General features: G+C 38.0%; 1 protein-coding gene across 1 annotated transcript; it reads left to right on the forward strand.

The window, feature by feature from the left end:
* Positions 1-315: 315 nt before the first annotated feature.
* Positions 316-18,591, forward strand: LOC139745505 (L-threonine ammonia-lyase-like). Its single transcript, XM_071655895.1, has 12 exons — positions 316-668; positions 7,130-7,200; positions 8,210-8,255; positions 9,703-9,888; positions 10,775-10,830; positions 11,362-11,524; positions 12,582-12,672; positions 13,955-14,030; positions 15,088-15,213; positions 15,723-15,890; positions 16,521-16,578; positions 17,323-18,591. The coding sequence occupies exons 1-12, from the start codon at positions 375-377 to the stop codon at positions 17,425-17,427; spliced, it is 1,440 nt and encodes a 479-aa protein (XP_071511996.1). The 5' UTR covers positions 316-374; the 3' UTR covers positions 17,428-18,591.
* The last annotated feature ends 257 nt before the right edge of the window (positions 18,592-18,848 follow it).

Raw genomic sequence — 18,848 nt, forward strand, 5'->3', positions numbered from 1 at the left:
CCTAACTTGATGATTATTTTGTATCTGGGTGGTATCCATTTTCTAGGTCAAGAGGGGCCATGCGAGTAAAAGTGTTCTTGTCTACATAAATTACACAGCTCTGTCACTACACTGTACACAAGTGCATCGTACTGCATTTGGTCAGGCTATTAATCTACAAAGAATCATACTCCTGGACAAGATTTCAACACATGCCTTTGGAGTCTGAAATTCAAAGACCAGTCATCTATAGATATCTTGGTACATTCACATGGCACATCACCGTAGGTAGTTGGCTTCTGATTTGTTTCTTGACTTTTTGTCAGGACTGTGTAGGAATTGGTTCCCAAGTCTGTCAGCTACTGGCGCAGGACGCCCTGGAGACTCAGCAGAAGATGCCAACAGAGATCATCGGTGGTCAGACCATGGAGGAAGAGAGCATGGAGAACATGAATGGGATGGGCAGCATGAAGTCATCGACCAGCATGAACAGCGTCAGCACCGACGGCATCAGCAGTGACCTGGACGGTGACCTGGAGAAGGAGGTCAACATCGACATTAGCCAGATCAACGAGGAGTACCAGCATGATCCGTTCTGCGACCCCGCCAACCCCATCCAGGTCAAGTTCCAGGATGTCAGTGCTGCGGCGTACAAGATCAAAACAGGAATCATAAGGACCCCCTGTGCTGTAAGCAGAATTATTCTCCTTATTAAATAGATTATGTCTTTAACTCAATTCAATTCGTTTGTCTCCGTGAAAAAAAAAAGGAAATGCAATGGACTTGTAGTACGTATACATTGTGCAGATACACAAAACTTCACATGGCACATTGGCAATACCAAACCAGGAAATAACAGAACCGACCATCCAAAAAATGAGTGTCTATTTAAGTCTGTGCCATGTATCTAGCTGCCTGCCAGAAGAGAGATTATCTTAAATTCTAATTATCTCGGACGTTTTTTCTATTATAATGAACGTATGATTATACAGTAAAGCTTGAATGGAATGAACGATGCCAAAGACTCGACACAATAGCATGGAATGATCACAAATTATTGTTAAGCTTCTTTGAAAGCCTTTGAACAGCCCTTGATTCATTACTGACTATTGCTGCACAGGTTTGGCCTTGCATTCTTCATCTGGGAGGCTGTCTGATGCCTCAATGCTGAAAATTCTTTCTGACATGCATGAGTGATCGGTGCATTCAGATGGGACAGCACTTCAGGGTGAAGACTTATTGACCTTCGATTCGATGAAAACACTATTGTGAGCTCCCCATTTTAATAGCAAACTAATTTAGGTCACGTGTCACAGCACAGGTTAATTGCTGGAGGTTGTGAACCCGTTTTGAAACCAAGTAAAAATGAGTGTCCCACCCTTACCCCCCGCCCCACACGCATGAAACACAGAACAAACCAAATAAAAAATGAAAGCATGTCCGTGACAACATCTTTTAGTTTTACAGAAACATATTACCTCACTGTATGCTAAAAGAATAATCACATATTCTACAACCCTACCTTGACAATGGTTATAGTTACATTACTTACAAACAGCTCTTTAAGCATAAAATTTACCAATTTTTAGAGCTAACTATCAATTAGAATCTCACACTTTCATAGAAGGAGGTGATCAAAGAAATCAGTAATTCAGTGATTAGAATGAAGTACAGAGTGGTGCCAGATGGACAGCGAAAAACAGGCAAGTTACTTTTTTATTTTGTTTGTTGTTGTGGTTTGTTATGTGATTTGTGTATGTGGGGCGGGGCGGGGGGATGGAGGGGAGGATAAGGATGGTACACTCATTTTATGAGTGGTTTCAAAGGATTCACAACCTCCTGCAGTTAATCTGTGCTGTGGCATGTGACTTAGATTAGTTTACTAGCTGGGAAGCTCACATATCACAAAAGTGTTTTTGTTGTATGGAAGGTCAATCCTTAACATGTGCCTTTTTTTTTGTCTCCACCCTGAAGTGCTGTGCCATCTGAATGCACTGATCACTCACACATGTAAGTGATATCACAAAGAATTCTCAGCACAAAGGCGTCCAACAGCCTCCCAGATGAATAATGCAAGTAGCTCACATGCACATTGATACATGTGCAAATTACCTTTATAATTTCTGGGTTGGGTAGGCACTTTGCTTCGTTTTAAAAGTGTCATAATGCACAGGTTTGCCCGACATAACAATTTATGGTATACATGTTCAAACAAAGAATGAACTTGCATAGACCAGGTGACCAGAATGATCCATCGATTTCAAGCGTCAATTTCTTTGTTTTTTGTTGCATGCTTGAACAAACTTTTCTGTTAATCTTGCCAAAATACCAGGCCTGCTGTCAGGTTGATGCGCTGGCGAGCAGCATAACATACTATAAAAACGGAAATTTCCGTGCATATGTGCAACCAGAAACGAGCACGAAAATTAAAGCATGTGAATATTTTTGCTTGACATGCAATATATGTTACAGTAGTTGATGTCTTGATTCCGCAGAATTAAAAGCACACAAAATTCTTCTTGCCTGGCCAAGCGTGAAAAATTAGTTGCGTGAAAAGATCCACTTTTACAGTAAATAATCGTTGCATCACAGATGCTTAGTCAGTGTAATTAAAAACTATCATGCCTGTTGGTACAAATGGCCCTTTTTCTGCTCATGCACAAAAGTGGCTATGAACTGAATAATCAGTAATTAATCCAAGGCTTTGGAAGCTTGACAATACCTTGTGTGTTATTGTTGTTTTTTTAAGATATTCAGTTGAATGTTTTGGCATCGTCCATTACTGTATAGGTGCGTGTATTTATAATGTGCAATATTATAAAGAGAAAATGAAAACTTTAGATGTTAGAATTTCAGACAATCACACTTCTGGCAGGCAGCCAGATACATGTCAACTAAATAATTCTTCAGGCTGTCAATTCTGACTTTCCTGGTTTGGTATCATTTTACATGGTGCAATTACATTTCCATTTTCAGTTGTGGTTGACCTCCAACTAGTGCCCAGTTGCATGTAAAATGTTTGACCTGACAGAAACCCTTGAAAGAACTGAAACTCAGGTTGGTATGATGCTGCCATTGACTTTAACACAGGAAAAACTTTGTTAGAATCAACCTTAGTTTTTCTGAGGCAAAACAGGTTTTATGCATCAGGTCCCAGATGTTCATAATTGCCTATTCACAGGGAACTCATTCACTTGTCCAAGCCAAGAAATTTATGAAAAATATGATCCAATACAAAACCAGCAGCAATGTGGCATAAAGGAAAATGCTGAGATACAACAAGGTAACAATGGGACACCACCACCAACAACAACAACAACAGCAACTACTGTGAAACATTTATTTTTCGCGAATTGGTGCCGATGGCCTTTTTTGCGGCATGAAATTTTTGCGAACTGCCACCAGCATTCAATGCATGTAGTGTAGACAAGAACTTTCGCGTGCATTTTAATTTCGCGAATCTTGGCGCTCGCGAAATTCGCGAAATTAAAATGCACTCAAACATTCCTCGTTTTACAGTATCACCCTCCCAATGATGTGAATTTTGTAGTCATCAGACATGGTTGCAATGGCATGATGTAACAAGATTGTTCTATTGTTTGAATTTTAGAACTTGGTTGATTGCATTTATAAAAGAGACATGGATAATATGTTTGCAATAGACCAGTTCGTAATTCCACTTTGCGCATGAGCAGAAAAAGGTCATTTGTACCAACAGGCATTTTGGTTTGTAAATTCACTGAGATGAGCATCTGTGATGCGATGATTATTCATGTGATCCTTATCTAAATGGTGCTTGCCAGCACATCCACCTGACAACAAGAAAGGTATTTCGCAATTATAAACGGAAATAGGCTGTTATTGCATTCAATACAAAACAATGAAATGGGTGCCTGTTAAATTGTCAACTGATGGAGTACGCCAATCACCTGATCTAAACCCAAGTTCATTCTTTGTTTGAACATGAATTCCATAAATTGTTACTAGTACGTCGGGCAAGCTTTTGCATTATGCCGCTTTGAAAACGAGTGAAGTGCCTAATCGAGAAAAAAGAAAGGTCATTTGTACCAATGTGTACACATGAGCTAATTACGAACTGGCTTATTGTCTGAAGATACATCTACAGGGCCTACTAAATACTATCATGGGATTGTTAAAAGTATAAGATATGCTATTGGTATCATTTTCAGTATCAGCTTCGAGTGACGAGGAAGTTATTCCATTGTCCATTGCCTGTGATGAACACAAGAAGTTTCTGAGCTCATAAGGCCAAAAGCCCAAGAGATGGCGCAGTATCCACTTGAAATCTGTTATCTGTGTCCTGATACATCACACCTACATCTTACCTACATCTTAAAGCCCCCGTTTCCACTACAGACATGCAACACTGCCCTGATATCAAGGGAGGCTCCATGAAAAATCAACAGTTTCCTCATGCCCTGACAAATTAACCCTTACATTTGTACATTGTATATAGCCCAAGGGGGGGCACATTGTGCCCCCCCTACCAGATTTTCGTTTGCCACTCCTTCGCCCTAGATCCGATTTCAACCAAATTTGGTGACTTTTCCTAAAATCTTATTGCGAACATTTTGATATATAATTTAGCTATATTTGATGTTGTTGGTTGCCATGGCAACCATAAACTGACAACTATGTCAGTCAGATTTTGCATCTTTTTTGTGTTCCCACTTCATTTAACAGCATTACAGTGTATGAAATGAGTGTTTTTTGGCTGAAATTTGTTGAAGGAGCAAAATTTGAAGTAATTATGGTCCTGGAAAGTTTTTCTTATTATTTCCTTTGTTTTTATGTGACAAAGGCATAAAACAATAGATGTAATAGAGATAATTGAAAACAATAATATTTTCTAGAGATTGCCCGTATATTTTGAGTTATTTTGATTCCTTCACCCAAATTATGCCTCTAATATCATTAGTTTATCATATTATCAGTTTGCAATCTCAAAATTCCAGTATTATACAAATTTGAAATGTCATAACTATACATGTACCCATCCCAAACATTTCATCTCAGGTCTCATAATGTATCACTATGTTGATATGAATAGCGCCCCCATGTGGTGACCTTGAGAAATTTCAACCATAACAACTAATAAAATTCTACTTGCTTATCATTTGTGGCATATGAACATTATTGGTCTATAATAAGACATATTGTATATAATGGGGATAAAGAAATTATACAGAAAAATCATGTTTTTAGCATATTTCCTATGTATTTCTTTATATTTTGGTAAATAGCGCCCTCCATGGGTGACTTTGTGAAAATTCAAATGTACGGTCATGTAGAGTATGAGTTACTCTACTCACGTGCCCAATATGACGATGATACATCAAATAATAAAAAAGTTTATAAAGGGGTCAAAATAGCTTTGGCTTAATAGGGTTAATGGACAAGTCCACCTTCATATTTATAGTACTGTATGGATTGAGTGAATGCAGCAATATCAATAGACCACATCAGTAAAAGTTTGAGGAAAGTCATACTATTTGTTCAAAAGTTATGAATTTTTGAAGTTTCTGCACAGTTGCTGCTGTACTATACATTGTATGATGTCACAGGCATATAATGATATTTAAGGAAAATATAAAGAGAATTGCACAAAAATTAACTTTTTTGGAAAAAGTGCACATTCCATCTACTCATTTCTGACATGTACATTGTAAAGGATAATATTCCCCCCCCCCTACCTTCTGAAAGAGGATAGTCAAGTGCTCAATAATTTTTTATTATTTTGCAAGAAAAGTGAAAATGATGTTGAATTTTCTTTATACAGTACTTTCCTTACATCATTTTACGCATGTGACATCACCAGCTGTAGAGGTGTTCTCATCCGGCGATGGCGGCACTGAAACTTGAAAAATGCATAACTTTCGAACAGATTATCCAATTTTCCTCAAACTTTCACTGATGTGTTCTGATTCAATATTGCTGCATTCTCTCAATCCTTATGATAGAAGTGGATTTTTTCTTTAATTAATAGTTTTCCAGATTCAAGGATTGTCATTTAAACTAATCCAATTGAGGTGCATACACTGTACACTGTATGTATCTAAACACACTTGAGTATCTCCCTTATTATAGCTCTTTGTGATCTGTCTGATTTTTGAAGTGTAAATGTTGGCAATCTGCCAACATCATATTTTGCGAAGACATTGTTCTGAGAGAAATGTGAATTTTCTGTGTTGCCATAGAATAGCAAAATGAATGATGGATAAAAAAGTTTTACAAACTAGAGATGAAGTAAATAAACCAAAATGGGGGGGGGGGGGGGGGAAGTAAATGAGAGACAGTGTAGGTATAGTTAGTTGTAATTGTATTTTTTGTGGGTACACAGACATTGCTTAAATTGGTAGACTTCAGTGATCCCCTAACCAGCCATTGTGCCCCAGTGATTATGCCTGTACCATACAAGCCTCTTTTCAGGGCTGTCTATACAGTATGTGACAGGTAATGCTTGAGCAGTCTTTGACTGGAATGCTTTTGATGTTTTTGAAAGGAGCGTTGCACTCAGCTGACTGCAGTCTTTTGGAAAGCAGTTTACTGGAACTCTGCCTCAGATAGCATGGAACATCTACCTGAACTTCTGGCATTATTAATTTTGTTCTCTTCTGGCTGAGTGAGGGTTTGGGGGGGGGGGGGGGAGGGGCAGTCACTGTTCCTTTAACAGTTTTGTGAGAACTAGAGTGTGCTTTGGCAGTTGGAGTGTGCAAATACATTCTCTTCCCAGAAGTTCAATCACATGTTGGAGGAGGAAACACAAATAGAATGATTTGTGTAGCTTGATATGATTTCTTCATTCCTATACCACTGTTATCTTAAGATGATTTTTTTTTTTTTTTGATGTAGTTGAATGTTTCCTTCTTTTTTTTAATTCATGTTCACATAAATTGGTAAATTCATGTCTGAGAGGGCATGAAAAAAAAAAAAAACTGATGACAGATGAGAAGAATACCGGTAAGTACCATTACAATATAGGTGCCATGAGTACCATTTGCTAAATATTCCATGTGATTATACCCATAAAAAGTTCAAGATTTAGGCCCTGCCAAATGAGAGTCATGTAGAGATTTGCCTGTGATCACATGTTTGTTTTTTTCTCTTTGTCTCTTTTATTCCCTCCCAGAAATCCAATCTGTCTTCAATGCTTGGAATGGATTTATATTTCAAGAAGGATTACCTGCAAACCACAGGAAGGTAAAATTACAGGATAGTGCCAAGCTACTGTATGTCCCACAGGGTTTTTCCATTTGTATGAATTTTGTGAGTCGGATGCTGATTGAGAATTTAACAACGCATGAAAAAGTTGTCTCTGATCCTGGCACAAATGCAACGTACAGACATTTATTTCTCTATTCATTACTGCACTCCACAACTGCTTAATTGAATCACTCACAAAATTGTCAGAAAGTCTCATTTCAAGAAATATCAGACTCAATTGGCGTATAGTATGTTGCACTCATGCTGCAGCATCATGTATATTATTACTGCATCAGACCATTGTGGCTTGATTATATTTCTTCTGTGCGTTCTGCATCTCTTTGACAAATGTTACAATTGAGATCTTTCCCTGGATTGTTTCTGGGACTCAAGGTCAATTTTAAATGCCAAAAAAAAAGATGATTTTCAAAAGTAAGTAAAAAAAAAAGATGTTGTTCATGTGGTTTTAATCATGCTTATTGGCCAAATTTATTGTGACATCTAACAAATAATGATCCATCCTTGCATTGCATGACAATTTTTATGTTTAATCAAGGTACGCATAGAGTAGCCCATTTACGACTGTATGTAATTGTGGGTATCTGTATTAAAAACATGACAATCTTTATCATTGTATGCATTACCTGGTCCATGTATGTACATTGTATAGGATGTCACCTTAGGGAGACACTACTGTACATGCTTTATCACTACATAAAGGAGACACTATAAGGAGACAGATTTGTGTCTCCTGAATACTATCAACTGTATCATATCCCATTCAACCCATGCTTTACTGCTAACAATCCTTGATACACATTTTCCATACACTGTCTCCTTTAAGCTGGATCCAGAGTTATCAAGCTATCATGAAACCACAGTTTCCACCAGCTTTTAGTTTAGGAAATGCAATAAAGTTTGTAAGCTACTTCAGACTTAGAAATGATGTGCACAGCTATGTCCCTTCCTAATGTTTGCCCTTTTCTGCCCTTTTCTGCCCTTCCAGCTTCAAGGAACGTGGAGCACGCAACACTCTTCTCATGCTTCCAGAGGTATGGATTCCATTGTTTGTGTTTGCGTCTGATTTAGAATGTGTGTATGTGTCCTGATTTAGAATGTGTATGTGTTTGTGTGTGATACATGTGTGTGGGTGATATAGGCATCATTCTGGTAGCGTTTTCTTGCTTGCTTGTGCCATCAATATCGTTGAGGTTTTCTCACGCATGTTTTGCTGGCGACAGATTTGTCACAGCTGAGTGATGGCATTAGGCAGTTGCTGATGATGTAATACTTTGTCATATGTGCAGCACAAACCACAAACAGCATTTTGTGCAGGTTGATGATGACTCTTTGTATGAGTCTTAGCAATTCAAGGCATCCCTCCATATATAGAGCGAGCATTTCGTAGTCACACACTGCGCATGTGACCGTGCATCATAAAACCAACAAAGTTGTGAGACATGGATTTTTAGTTAAATGCATATTCTGAAAGAGCAGACTTTAAGCTGTGAAATGATGTATAACTTAATTCAAATGGACTTTCCTAACCTGGAAAGAAAGCACACTGGAAAAGTGTGTATTTAAATGAGAAAAGGCTCTGTTTTCAGCTGTGGTCTATCAAGTACTTAATCTTACCTAGTTGCACTCTGTGCAATGAATGAAACAAAGAACAGGGGCCCGTTGCATAAAAGTTACAATTATGGTAACTTTGCCATCCAATAGTAACTTCCGTGGAATTCTTGATTTTTATTGGCTGTTGAGTATTGTTGCCATGGTAGTTACCATTGGATGGCAAAGTTACCATAATTGTAACTTTTATGCAACAGGTCCCTGGATGTAAAACTCCTCAGCAACAACAATGAAGGAATCATCAGATTAAGCTTAAATTCAGCATGCTCTATCAATACATTCCATTAATGACCAGTGCCAATTTTCAAAGCAGCAGCATCATCCTTTCAAAATTTACTAGAGTTGGAAGTGAAGAGAGAGTAATAAAGGGTTTTTAAGAAGTGAAAAGGGGCCTCCAAGACATACCTAATCACATTATTCTACTACAGAGTGTTTCAGAAAAACTGCTAAAAACACAATTTCCCATTGATTTTATGATTCCAAACTTCAGATTAATGGAAAGAAGAATCACTCTTACAGAAAATATGAAAAACTGATTGACTCGGTTGACCAGTTTCACCTAGATTATGAGTCCTCACTGAAAATCAGGGCGTACAATTTTTTGTTCAACCTGTTGTGATGCATTGTCACATATACCTCAGTTGAACTTATCTTCATTAAAATTCAAGCAAATTTTAGTAGAAACAACTCGTTCATAACAGTGATGACGGTGATAATGAAAATGATGATAACGATAACAGTAATAATAATAATTGAAATAAAATTATGATAATAGTAATAATGATACTCATGATGATAAAAAAATCTCAATTTCTGTATGATACCAGTAGTCCCACTCACTTGGGTTATCCACACTTGTGCTTTTCCCAGGAGTACAAGCAGAGGGGTGTCATCGCAGCTTCGGCGGGGAACCACGCCCTGGCCATGGCATACCACGGCAAGAGTCTCGGGATACCGGTCTTTGTGGTGATGCCCAAGATTGCCCCCATCATGAAGGTGAACCGGTGTAAGCAGCACGGCGCCACTGTCATCATCCGGGGAGAGGACATTGGAGAGGTTAGTGGCTCATTTTATCCACGCTTCTAATTCTGACGTATGGTTATTCATTATAGGCCTTGTTCACATTGGTAAAATAGATGTGCTCCTACTCATCACTAAATTCAAGAGAGTGTTATAGTGAAGTATTTATCATTCATACTCAAATTCATAGCCTTCTTCTTCATCAAAGCTAGAGGAGGAAGACAGATTGTTCCTCTAGCAACCTTTGCAGACTTCCATCTTGAACAGCAAGAGGGATATTACTCCATCTTGAAAAGCAAGTTTGCAATTCTAGGGGTTTCCCCCCCCCCCCCCCCTTCAGAATTGTCCCCTATATTGTAGGTCAACCATGCTGAGTCTGTTCACACTGTGTGAGTCTGAATGGGGTAATAGTGATAAATTGTGTTGATGTTGTGTTTTTAAAGAAAGAAGAGAAAGAGAGACACATTGGGGCCCTGTACATCAAATAATTTGCCCCACAAATTGTGCTTCTGCTGCATTGACTGGCTATGTTGACCAAAGCCATGTACAACCTGACAATTTTAATTTGCTGGTACTGCATTAGTCAAGGCAATATTTTTGTTGTTGAGTGTATAAATTGGTGAACATCAAAAAGCTTGAATGATTGTTAGTGTCAATTCATGTTGTAATGAGTGAGGTATGTGAAAATGAAGAATCATGCAGTGTGGTATTAATTAATTTTCTTAAAAGTAAGAACAAAGAATCAGTTGAGCTTCCTTTAAAAAAAAATAAAAAATTTAAGAAGTGTTCTACAGTACCAGCCACATTGCATTTGATATTCTGCACATGTGTGTGCATGTTTTATATGCAGTTGTTTCAGGGTTTTGTACAGTAAAAATATGCCAAAATTTATTGTTGGTTTTTTCTTTTCTGCCATCTGCAGTCCAAGAAACTTGCTTTGTACTTGGCAAAGAAGAGGGGATATTTCTATGTCAATGGGTAAGTATTTGCATGAATTTAAACTTTGACTGAATCCAGATGGTAGTTTGCAGCATTTCGTCCTTTCCTTCAGAAAAAGGAATAATTCACATGCGTATTCCAACTCTCTTACCTGTTTACAAATTAGAATTTGTGGGTTTTACTCAGTATTTCTCTCACAGAACATATTGTGCAGTTGGCATTGTCGGATAAAGTTCATGTGATTCCATCAAAGTTTCATTCCCTTTTTTAGTTTTTTTTTTAATTTCTTTATTATTTTTTTTTTATAGTGCCATAGATGCCTTCTCATCTAGCTTTCAATAAAAGATATCACCTTTTTTTTTTCATTTTGATGCCGTATGCAGACCATAAATCAGACAAGCTGACTTGAAGGCTACTGTTTTTTAGATGCTTTGACTCTTTTTCAGGGCAAAGTTCTGATTCTCATAACAATCATTCAAAGTATTCTCCCCCATATCAAGACCCAAACTCCCCTTATATGATTGCATTCTGTTTCCTCTTCCCCCCCCCCCCCCCCCCCCCCCAACGTAGCTATGACAACCCTCACATCATCGCTGGCCAGGGCAGCATGGGATTGGAGATCATGGAGCAGGTGCCAGACGTCGACGCCGTGGTGATACCCGTGGGTGGGGCAGGGATGATTGCCGGCGTGGCCCTGGCAATCAAGAGCCTCAACCCTTCCATACAAGTCATCGTAAGTCAGCCAGAGGAGGGACAATGTCAAAACTATCACACTATTCTCACTGCAAATAGTTTCAGTGACTGCTTACCCTTTCAGTGTCCTTTATAGTTGTAACTTCAAGCACTGTTTTTAGATCATCAGCATTCAGTGAAATCCTCCAAGCTTGACCTCATTGTAAGTTACACAGCCCACTGAGATACTAGAATGGGTCATGGTCCATTGGGGAGGCCATGGTGACACAATAGGGTTCAAGGGGATTTGGTTGGTCTCTATTCAGTGGCAATGAGTTTCCAGTCATCTGTGCTAATCAGCTAGGAAAGCACTCCAGTGGACATATGCCGGTGTGCAAGCAAGGATTAAAAGACTTGAATGATTGAAGCGTGATAGTAGGTAGCATCACATGGATGCAGTTACATCAATCTCAGCAAAAAATGTAGAAAATGAGAAATTCTGTGATGACTGGATGCAAGGACGTTCACCACCTCTATTAAAAGGTGTAATGTTCAGCAATGGCTTTGAGCATTGTTGAAAATTACCACAACCACCATAGCAAAGACATTGCAGTAGTTGTCCCATGTAAGCACCTACAAACTAAAAGTATGAAAAAAACAACTACAGGGTCCACTTGATGAAAATCTGCTGAGCCATACTGAACTAATTGTGAAGATTGTGGCAAGGGGCAGCAAACCATTTGCTACACGTATATGGGAACTTAAGCATATAATTTGTAAGCTGAGATTTAGTAGTGGATGATTAGAATTCTGTTTGTAATATGCTCTGATTCTTGTAACAGTATCTGAAAAGCAAACAGCAGCTTTTATCTTTGGTAGCTTTATTTTTCTCTCCAATTGTTGCTTATAATAGTATATTCCAGATTCCTTACAACAAAAGTCTGTTGATTTTTATCAGAGCAACCTTTTTCTCGTCATGAATATAATGTTGTAACTTGTTTGAATGACAAGCTGGTCTTTAGCAGGACAATAAGCCTCCTAGTCTTCTGTTCAGAATTTTTGGTGATGTTCTCACAAATGAGGCTTCCATCTGACACATCCTCCTCTTCACTTTTCAGGGCGTCGAATCCGAGTTAACAAGGAGCTTCTCTGCAGCCATGGAGGCTGGAAAACCAGAATATTTCAAAGTTGGACCAACTCTAGCCGATGGTGAGATCTAAGTTCCATCTCTAACCGACTGAACATGTGTACTGTTGCAACTTCAATTTGCATGTCATGTCATCGTAACATTTTGCTTGGTTATTATCGAAAAATGCAGAGTCCATGTTTTCGTTAAACCCCTTGGCTTCCCACCGGTCTTGGATCATATTTTTTAAATATTTACATGTGGAGTATTAAACATGGTTTGACATGCAGGGTAGTCCAAGACATGTGAATGAAGTACTGTAAAACGAGGAATATTTGTGTGCATTTTAATTGCGGGAATTTTGCGAGAGCGAAGATTTATGAAATTAAAATGCACGCAAAATTCTTGCCTACACTGTATGCTTTGAATGTTAGAGGCTACTTTCAAATGTTTTGTGCCACAAAATATCTTGTTTTACAGTATATGTATAAGTGAAGAATGTTTTTGCATTATTCAGAGATAAGTCTTTTCCAAAATTGATTGCACAATGTTTTACTGACTGCATTCTTTTTCATTCCTTTTCACCATTTTTGCCCCTCAGGCAGTTGTTTTTGTTCAAAAGCCAGCAAAGACAAAAACATGAGTGTATGTGACTATGTGACTTTAAAAAAAAAATGTACTGAAATTTGTTACATCAAGAAAACAATCGAGTCATGAATGACGGACTCACATCCACTGAATCACAATCAAGTTTTACCTGTGGTAGTCATTCCGTGAGGTTACAGTATTGTAAGGGTGGTTTAATACTATAGCCATTTTTAAACAAATACTTGTACAGATTTTGTGATTTTTAAACTTTCTTTATTTTACAAAAACATGATTGTATGTGACTTTAAAGAAATGTACTGAAAGTTGTTACATCAAGAAAACAATCGAGTCATGAATGACGGACTCACATCCACTGAATCACAATCAAGTTTTACCTGTGGTAGTCATTCCGTGAGGTTACAGTATTGTAAGGGTGGTTTAATACTATAGCCATTTTTAAACAAATACTTGTACAGATTTTGTGATTTTTAATTTTACAAAAACATGAGTGTATGTGACTTTAAAGAAATGTACTGAAAGTTGTTACATCAAGAAGACAGTTGAGTCACGAATGACAAACTCACATCCACTGAATCACAATCAAGTTTTACCTGTGGTAGTCATTTCATGAGGTTACAGTATTATAAGGGTGGTTTAATACTATAGCCATTTTTAAACAAATACTTGTACAGATTTTGTGATTTTTAAATTTTCATTACTTTACAAAAACATGAGTGTATGTGACTTACTTTAAACATTCTCCCTTTTTTCTCCCAGGACTGGCTGTACCAGTGGTTGGAGTAAATGCATTTGCTACAGCACAGAGTCTAGTGGACAAGATGATTACAGTCAGGTGTGTTCTTTGTGGTGTCAATGCTCAGTCAAAGGAATAAATGGCATAGATGGTTTAGGCACTAGTAGTTGGATATTCTTTTTCTTCAAGAAACATACAAGTTCTTATCTAGGGACATAGAAACAATTGTACGAAGTGCGTAGTGTGGTCCATCTTTTTTTTGTTTTGTTTTGTTTTGTTTTTTGTTTTTTGTTTTGCATGGAACCAATCACTTGTGAAAAGTCTCCATGCTATTCAATGTTAAATTGAATGCACAAGCTACTACAGTGAAATGTATGTTCAATGTAAGTTACTGATAATCAAAACTAAAATTAACAATATGGATGTACTGTTAAATAGTAAATGAATATGCACCCCCTCAAGGCTACTTAAATAATATATTCTGAAATAGATTCAAAAGGATTATAATGGTGTATATGAGTTGAACTTTTAGGAGGTGATTGGAATTGTGTGTTAGACATGCACATAGATTGGTTAATCCTCTGTGCACTTTGAGTGCTGACTGGCACAGAATACCCCATAGCATTATACACACTGTGTACAGTCCCAAGCAGAGAGAGGGGTAAGTCCAATAAAATAGCTCCACATGTTCTGGGCAGGTGCCAATATATTTAAATGGATTGTATAAGTTTTGGTTGAGACCTAGTTTCAGGTTTCTAACATTTTTTGGTGAGATAATGAGAAACCACTTATGAAACGTGAAAGAGCATGTAATTCCATGAGGAATTCAACGTTTATTTGATGAAAATTGGTTTTGAAATGGCTGAGATATCCAAAACAGAGCGATTCTTATAAAATGTAGGACCCACCTTTTATAATGATTGTTTTGTTTTACTTTGTTTTTGGATGTTTCAGTCATTCCAAACCCGATTTTCATCGAATAAACTTTGAATTCCTCTTAAAATGGTATGCTCTGTACTATTCTGTAAGTGTAAGTGTTTTCTTGGTATCTTGCAAAAAGTTAAAAGCCCAATTCTCATCTCCACCAATAATGTACCATCCCTTTAACAACTTTCATTCAACACTCCCTTTGTCTTGTGTTGTGCCTCCCCTTCAGTGAAGATAATATAGCCCTATCCATCCTGAGGTTGATTGAGGTAGAGAAGGCAGTGGTGGAAGGAGCAGGAGCAACCGGTTTAGCAGCGCTCATCGGCGGGAAGCTGCCAGAGCTTCAGGGAAAGAGGTGAGGTTATTGAGCAGTGAACAATATATTGCATGCTCAAAGTAATTGCTTAATAGTTGAGCATGCATTTGTCATGTCATGTCCTTGCTGTTCTGCCATCTTCATTCTTTATGACTGTCTATCTCTCTCTTTGTGTCTTTTTCTGTGTAGAATTTATTGTTTGATTTTTTTTTTGGGGGGGGGGTGGGGGGAGGGGGTCTCTTTCAGTCATATAATTTGAATTCAGATCAGCATTTTAAGACAACGGGTATGATAGTCTGTCCAATGAAAGTACTGTAGAATTGCTGTAGGCCTATGCTTTCCTGTAGAAATTGGCTTGGTCCAAATAAGTCCCGAAATTTGCAAAAATAAAACTCTCGCAAAAACAGCATTTACAGTATATGTTCTATGTGATTTGTGTGCGGAAAACTACAGCAGTGTCACCTTTTTCATGGTGCTGCTAGTGTCTTTTAAATCCTCTCCACAATTCTTCTAATGACTTCCTTCTCTATTTTGATGCCTCTCTGCAGGGTGGTTGTACCGCTCTGTGGCGGCAACATTGACACCACAGTGTTGGGAAGAGTGCTGGAGAGAGGACTGGCAGCCGACAGCCGATTGGTCAGGTTTATAGTGACCGTCAGTGACCGGCCAGGGGGCATTGCCGAACTGACCAAGCTGATCAAGGAGCTAGGAATCAGGTAAGTTCTTGGCTAGAGCAGTTTTTGCTTATTTGTGCCAAGTATATCAAAGTTAAATTCAAAAGTGCCATCAGGGAACGTTGTCTGTATGCTCAAAAATGGCATTTTGTGCAAACTTTCTCAAATTTCACGAACTGTTGTGTACAGCCAAAAGATCAAACTGCCCAAAGGTAAAACAGTGTGAGAAAATAAAATAGAATGACAATTAATTCTCTCAATCAGATGTCGGACAAAAAGTTTCAGTACGTGTTTCAGATGCCTGTACACTGAAATGTAGAAACCAGAATGTAATTGCTGAATATTGAATGTGAATCGTGTAAGAGAGAGATAGCGTGACCCTTCACTGAAGTTTCCGTATTACACCTTGATAAAGTGTGTGGAGTCATTGTGAAATGTGGCAGTACCTTGGCATGTGCCAGATGGTATTATGCATTAGGGTACTTACAAACCAATCATTGCCCAAATGGAAATAGATATCCCCCTCCCCCCATATAGCTGGTATCTATCGCATGCAAAGAGTTGTTTCATGACTGTTGGGGTATAATACTGTGAAACTCAAAATATGAATGTGTCAAATGGTTTTGAATATACTCTCATACTGTCCACTGTTTCATGTCTTCACTTCTCCAGCATTAAGGACATTTTCCATGAAAGAGCCTTTCTGAAGAGTGCAATATTCCACGTACAGGTACGTTCTTTTCTCTCCAGGCTTGTAAATGTGACTTTCACATCAGTGACTTGTACTGGACTTGGGGAAGATTGTCACCATGATATGTCTTTACTGGTTCTACGTAGGATACACCATCAAAATTTAGATGTTCTGTCAAATTTAGGTGCTTGATTTTGATTCAGTGTGCCATACCCCTGTATTGATGCAGAGCTATCATACTACGTTGATAGAGTCCTGGTTGGCGTATGCTGTACTGTGTTGTACCATCAGATCGAAGGAGTGGAATGATTTGCACACTTCTCATGTTGTGCATGTCATATGACTATGATACTTTGTTGAAAAAAACACACGAAAAAAAAAAGAAAAGTAAAGAAAAAAAAGGGGAAATAAACACACACACACACACACACACACACACACACACACACACACACAATCAACTTTTAGAGAGAAACAAGTATTTAGAATTGAGATATCAAATATTAATCTCAACATGATCACTGCAGGATCCATGAAATCCAGACCTGATACTGCTTTTATACATACATACATACATACATACATACATTTCCTTTGCTATCAAAAGATGTGTAAGTTGTTTTTCCTTCATTTCAGAGTGATAAATTTTGACGGTTGGATGCTAGGCAAGCAGAGTAGCTTTAAGTAGATTGAGACTACCTCTATAAACACATTCAGCCTTGTATTAAAGGTGTGTAATCTGGGATGTGTAGCTAATCGTTTGCTTCAAATTTCTCGTTGCAGGTGAAGTGTGTGGTGGAGACAATGGACCAGGCCCACGCGGACAAACTGCATAGCGCCCTCAAAGAGAACTACTCCAACGTCATCTGGGGCCCCAATGTCATGTAAGGAGGGTGTGCAGCCGCAGGTCTTTGCCAGGCATGACTCTTGAGAGTCTTGCACTTTTTACCCTAAGGAAAACAGCAGAGAAATAAGCACTGGTTATATAGTCAGTGCTATAGAGTACATGGACTTTTTTCATTGGTATATTTTTGTTTCTTGTTTTGTTTGTTCTTTTTTTTTTTTTTTGTTCATGGCAGACAACCTACTTTTCTGTCAATGTTAACTAAGACTGAGGACAAAAGCATCCCGTCTGTTCTCGATCATCCAGAGGAGTTGAAGATGAATGTGGGAAAAAGTTTCAAGAAGTTTCAAGCATGGAAAAGAGAACAATAGTGTGTGGTGGACTACACAAGTCTTCAATGTACCTGCCCGCAGACTTCACAAAGTGGAATTTTGTAGAGTGAGTGCACACTTGAGTAATCTCAAGTGCTTGTGCTTGTTATTTTTTTACCTTTTTCCCCCTTTTTTGAATGTTTTATTACAAATGAGATTATTTTATGCTACTTTGGAGCCATAAACACGTAACTGACCTGTTATTTAACTGTGTTATGACACAATATCCATTACAGCTATGCAGTGAATGTGTGTGATGGATCTTTAGTATGATATGGGTGAGCTTACCATTGGATGCTATAACAGAGAATGCATGACTATTATTGTACTTAAACGTGTTATCACTTTGAGACGATGACTCCATGCATTGTCTTTGGATGGGCAGAGCCAATGCATTGCATTGGATATATATTTAGGTGACACTGTGTGTCTACAGCTTTGCTGATCTGTTTTTTGCTTGCTTTTAAAGATTTACAACAAAGGCAATATATGTATATTTTGTTACAAAATCAGTTATTTAGGAAAAGAACAACGTAATATTTTCATGTTTAGAGAAATTGTATTTCTACTATTGCATAATAAGCAACATTTCTGAAATTAATGGTGAAGGAGTGTAGAATGTAAGTCACACTGTTACGAATGTTATTATTCTATACCCTACTATTAGGAATTTGATATGGTATAACTGAAAATTTTACTCAGAATTTTTTTTTTTAATGTGATGACACTGTCGGTGGATACACATTGCGCGCATTAGCATAATCATGCAACTGCGATGAATGTGTGTACAGCGCATTATTCAGTCTTTTTTTTTTGGGGGGGGGGGCTTAATGTATGTGTTATCTGTGTATACTGATGAGAAAAGATCAGAACATACATATCATCACTGGGGCAACAAGGCCTCGTATCTACAAAATGACAAATGTTCAGGAGAACAAAAAGACAGGGCAGCCAAAGCACTATATCAAATTGGAGAGCCTTCCCTTTGACATGCTGTGTTAGCCCATTTTTGAGGGTAAGAGAGCTAGGATTTGGACAGGACAACATTTACCTGATTATCTGACCATTTATCCAAAAAAAGTCATTTTCACCAA

Source organism: Diadema antillarum, unplaced genomic scaffold, assembly GCF_040938485.1.
Source record: "Diadema antillarum isolate AM-2024a unplaced genomic scaffold, OU_Dant_1.0 seq00001273_RagTag, whole genome shotgun sequence".
In the NCBI taxonomy this organism is placed as follows: Eukaryota; Metazoa; Echinodermata; class Echinoidea; order Diadematoida; family Diadematidae; genus Diadema; species Diadema antillarum.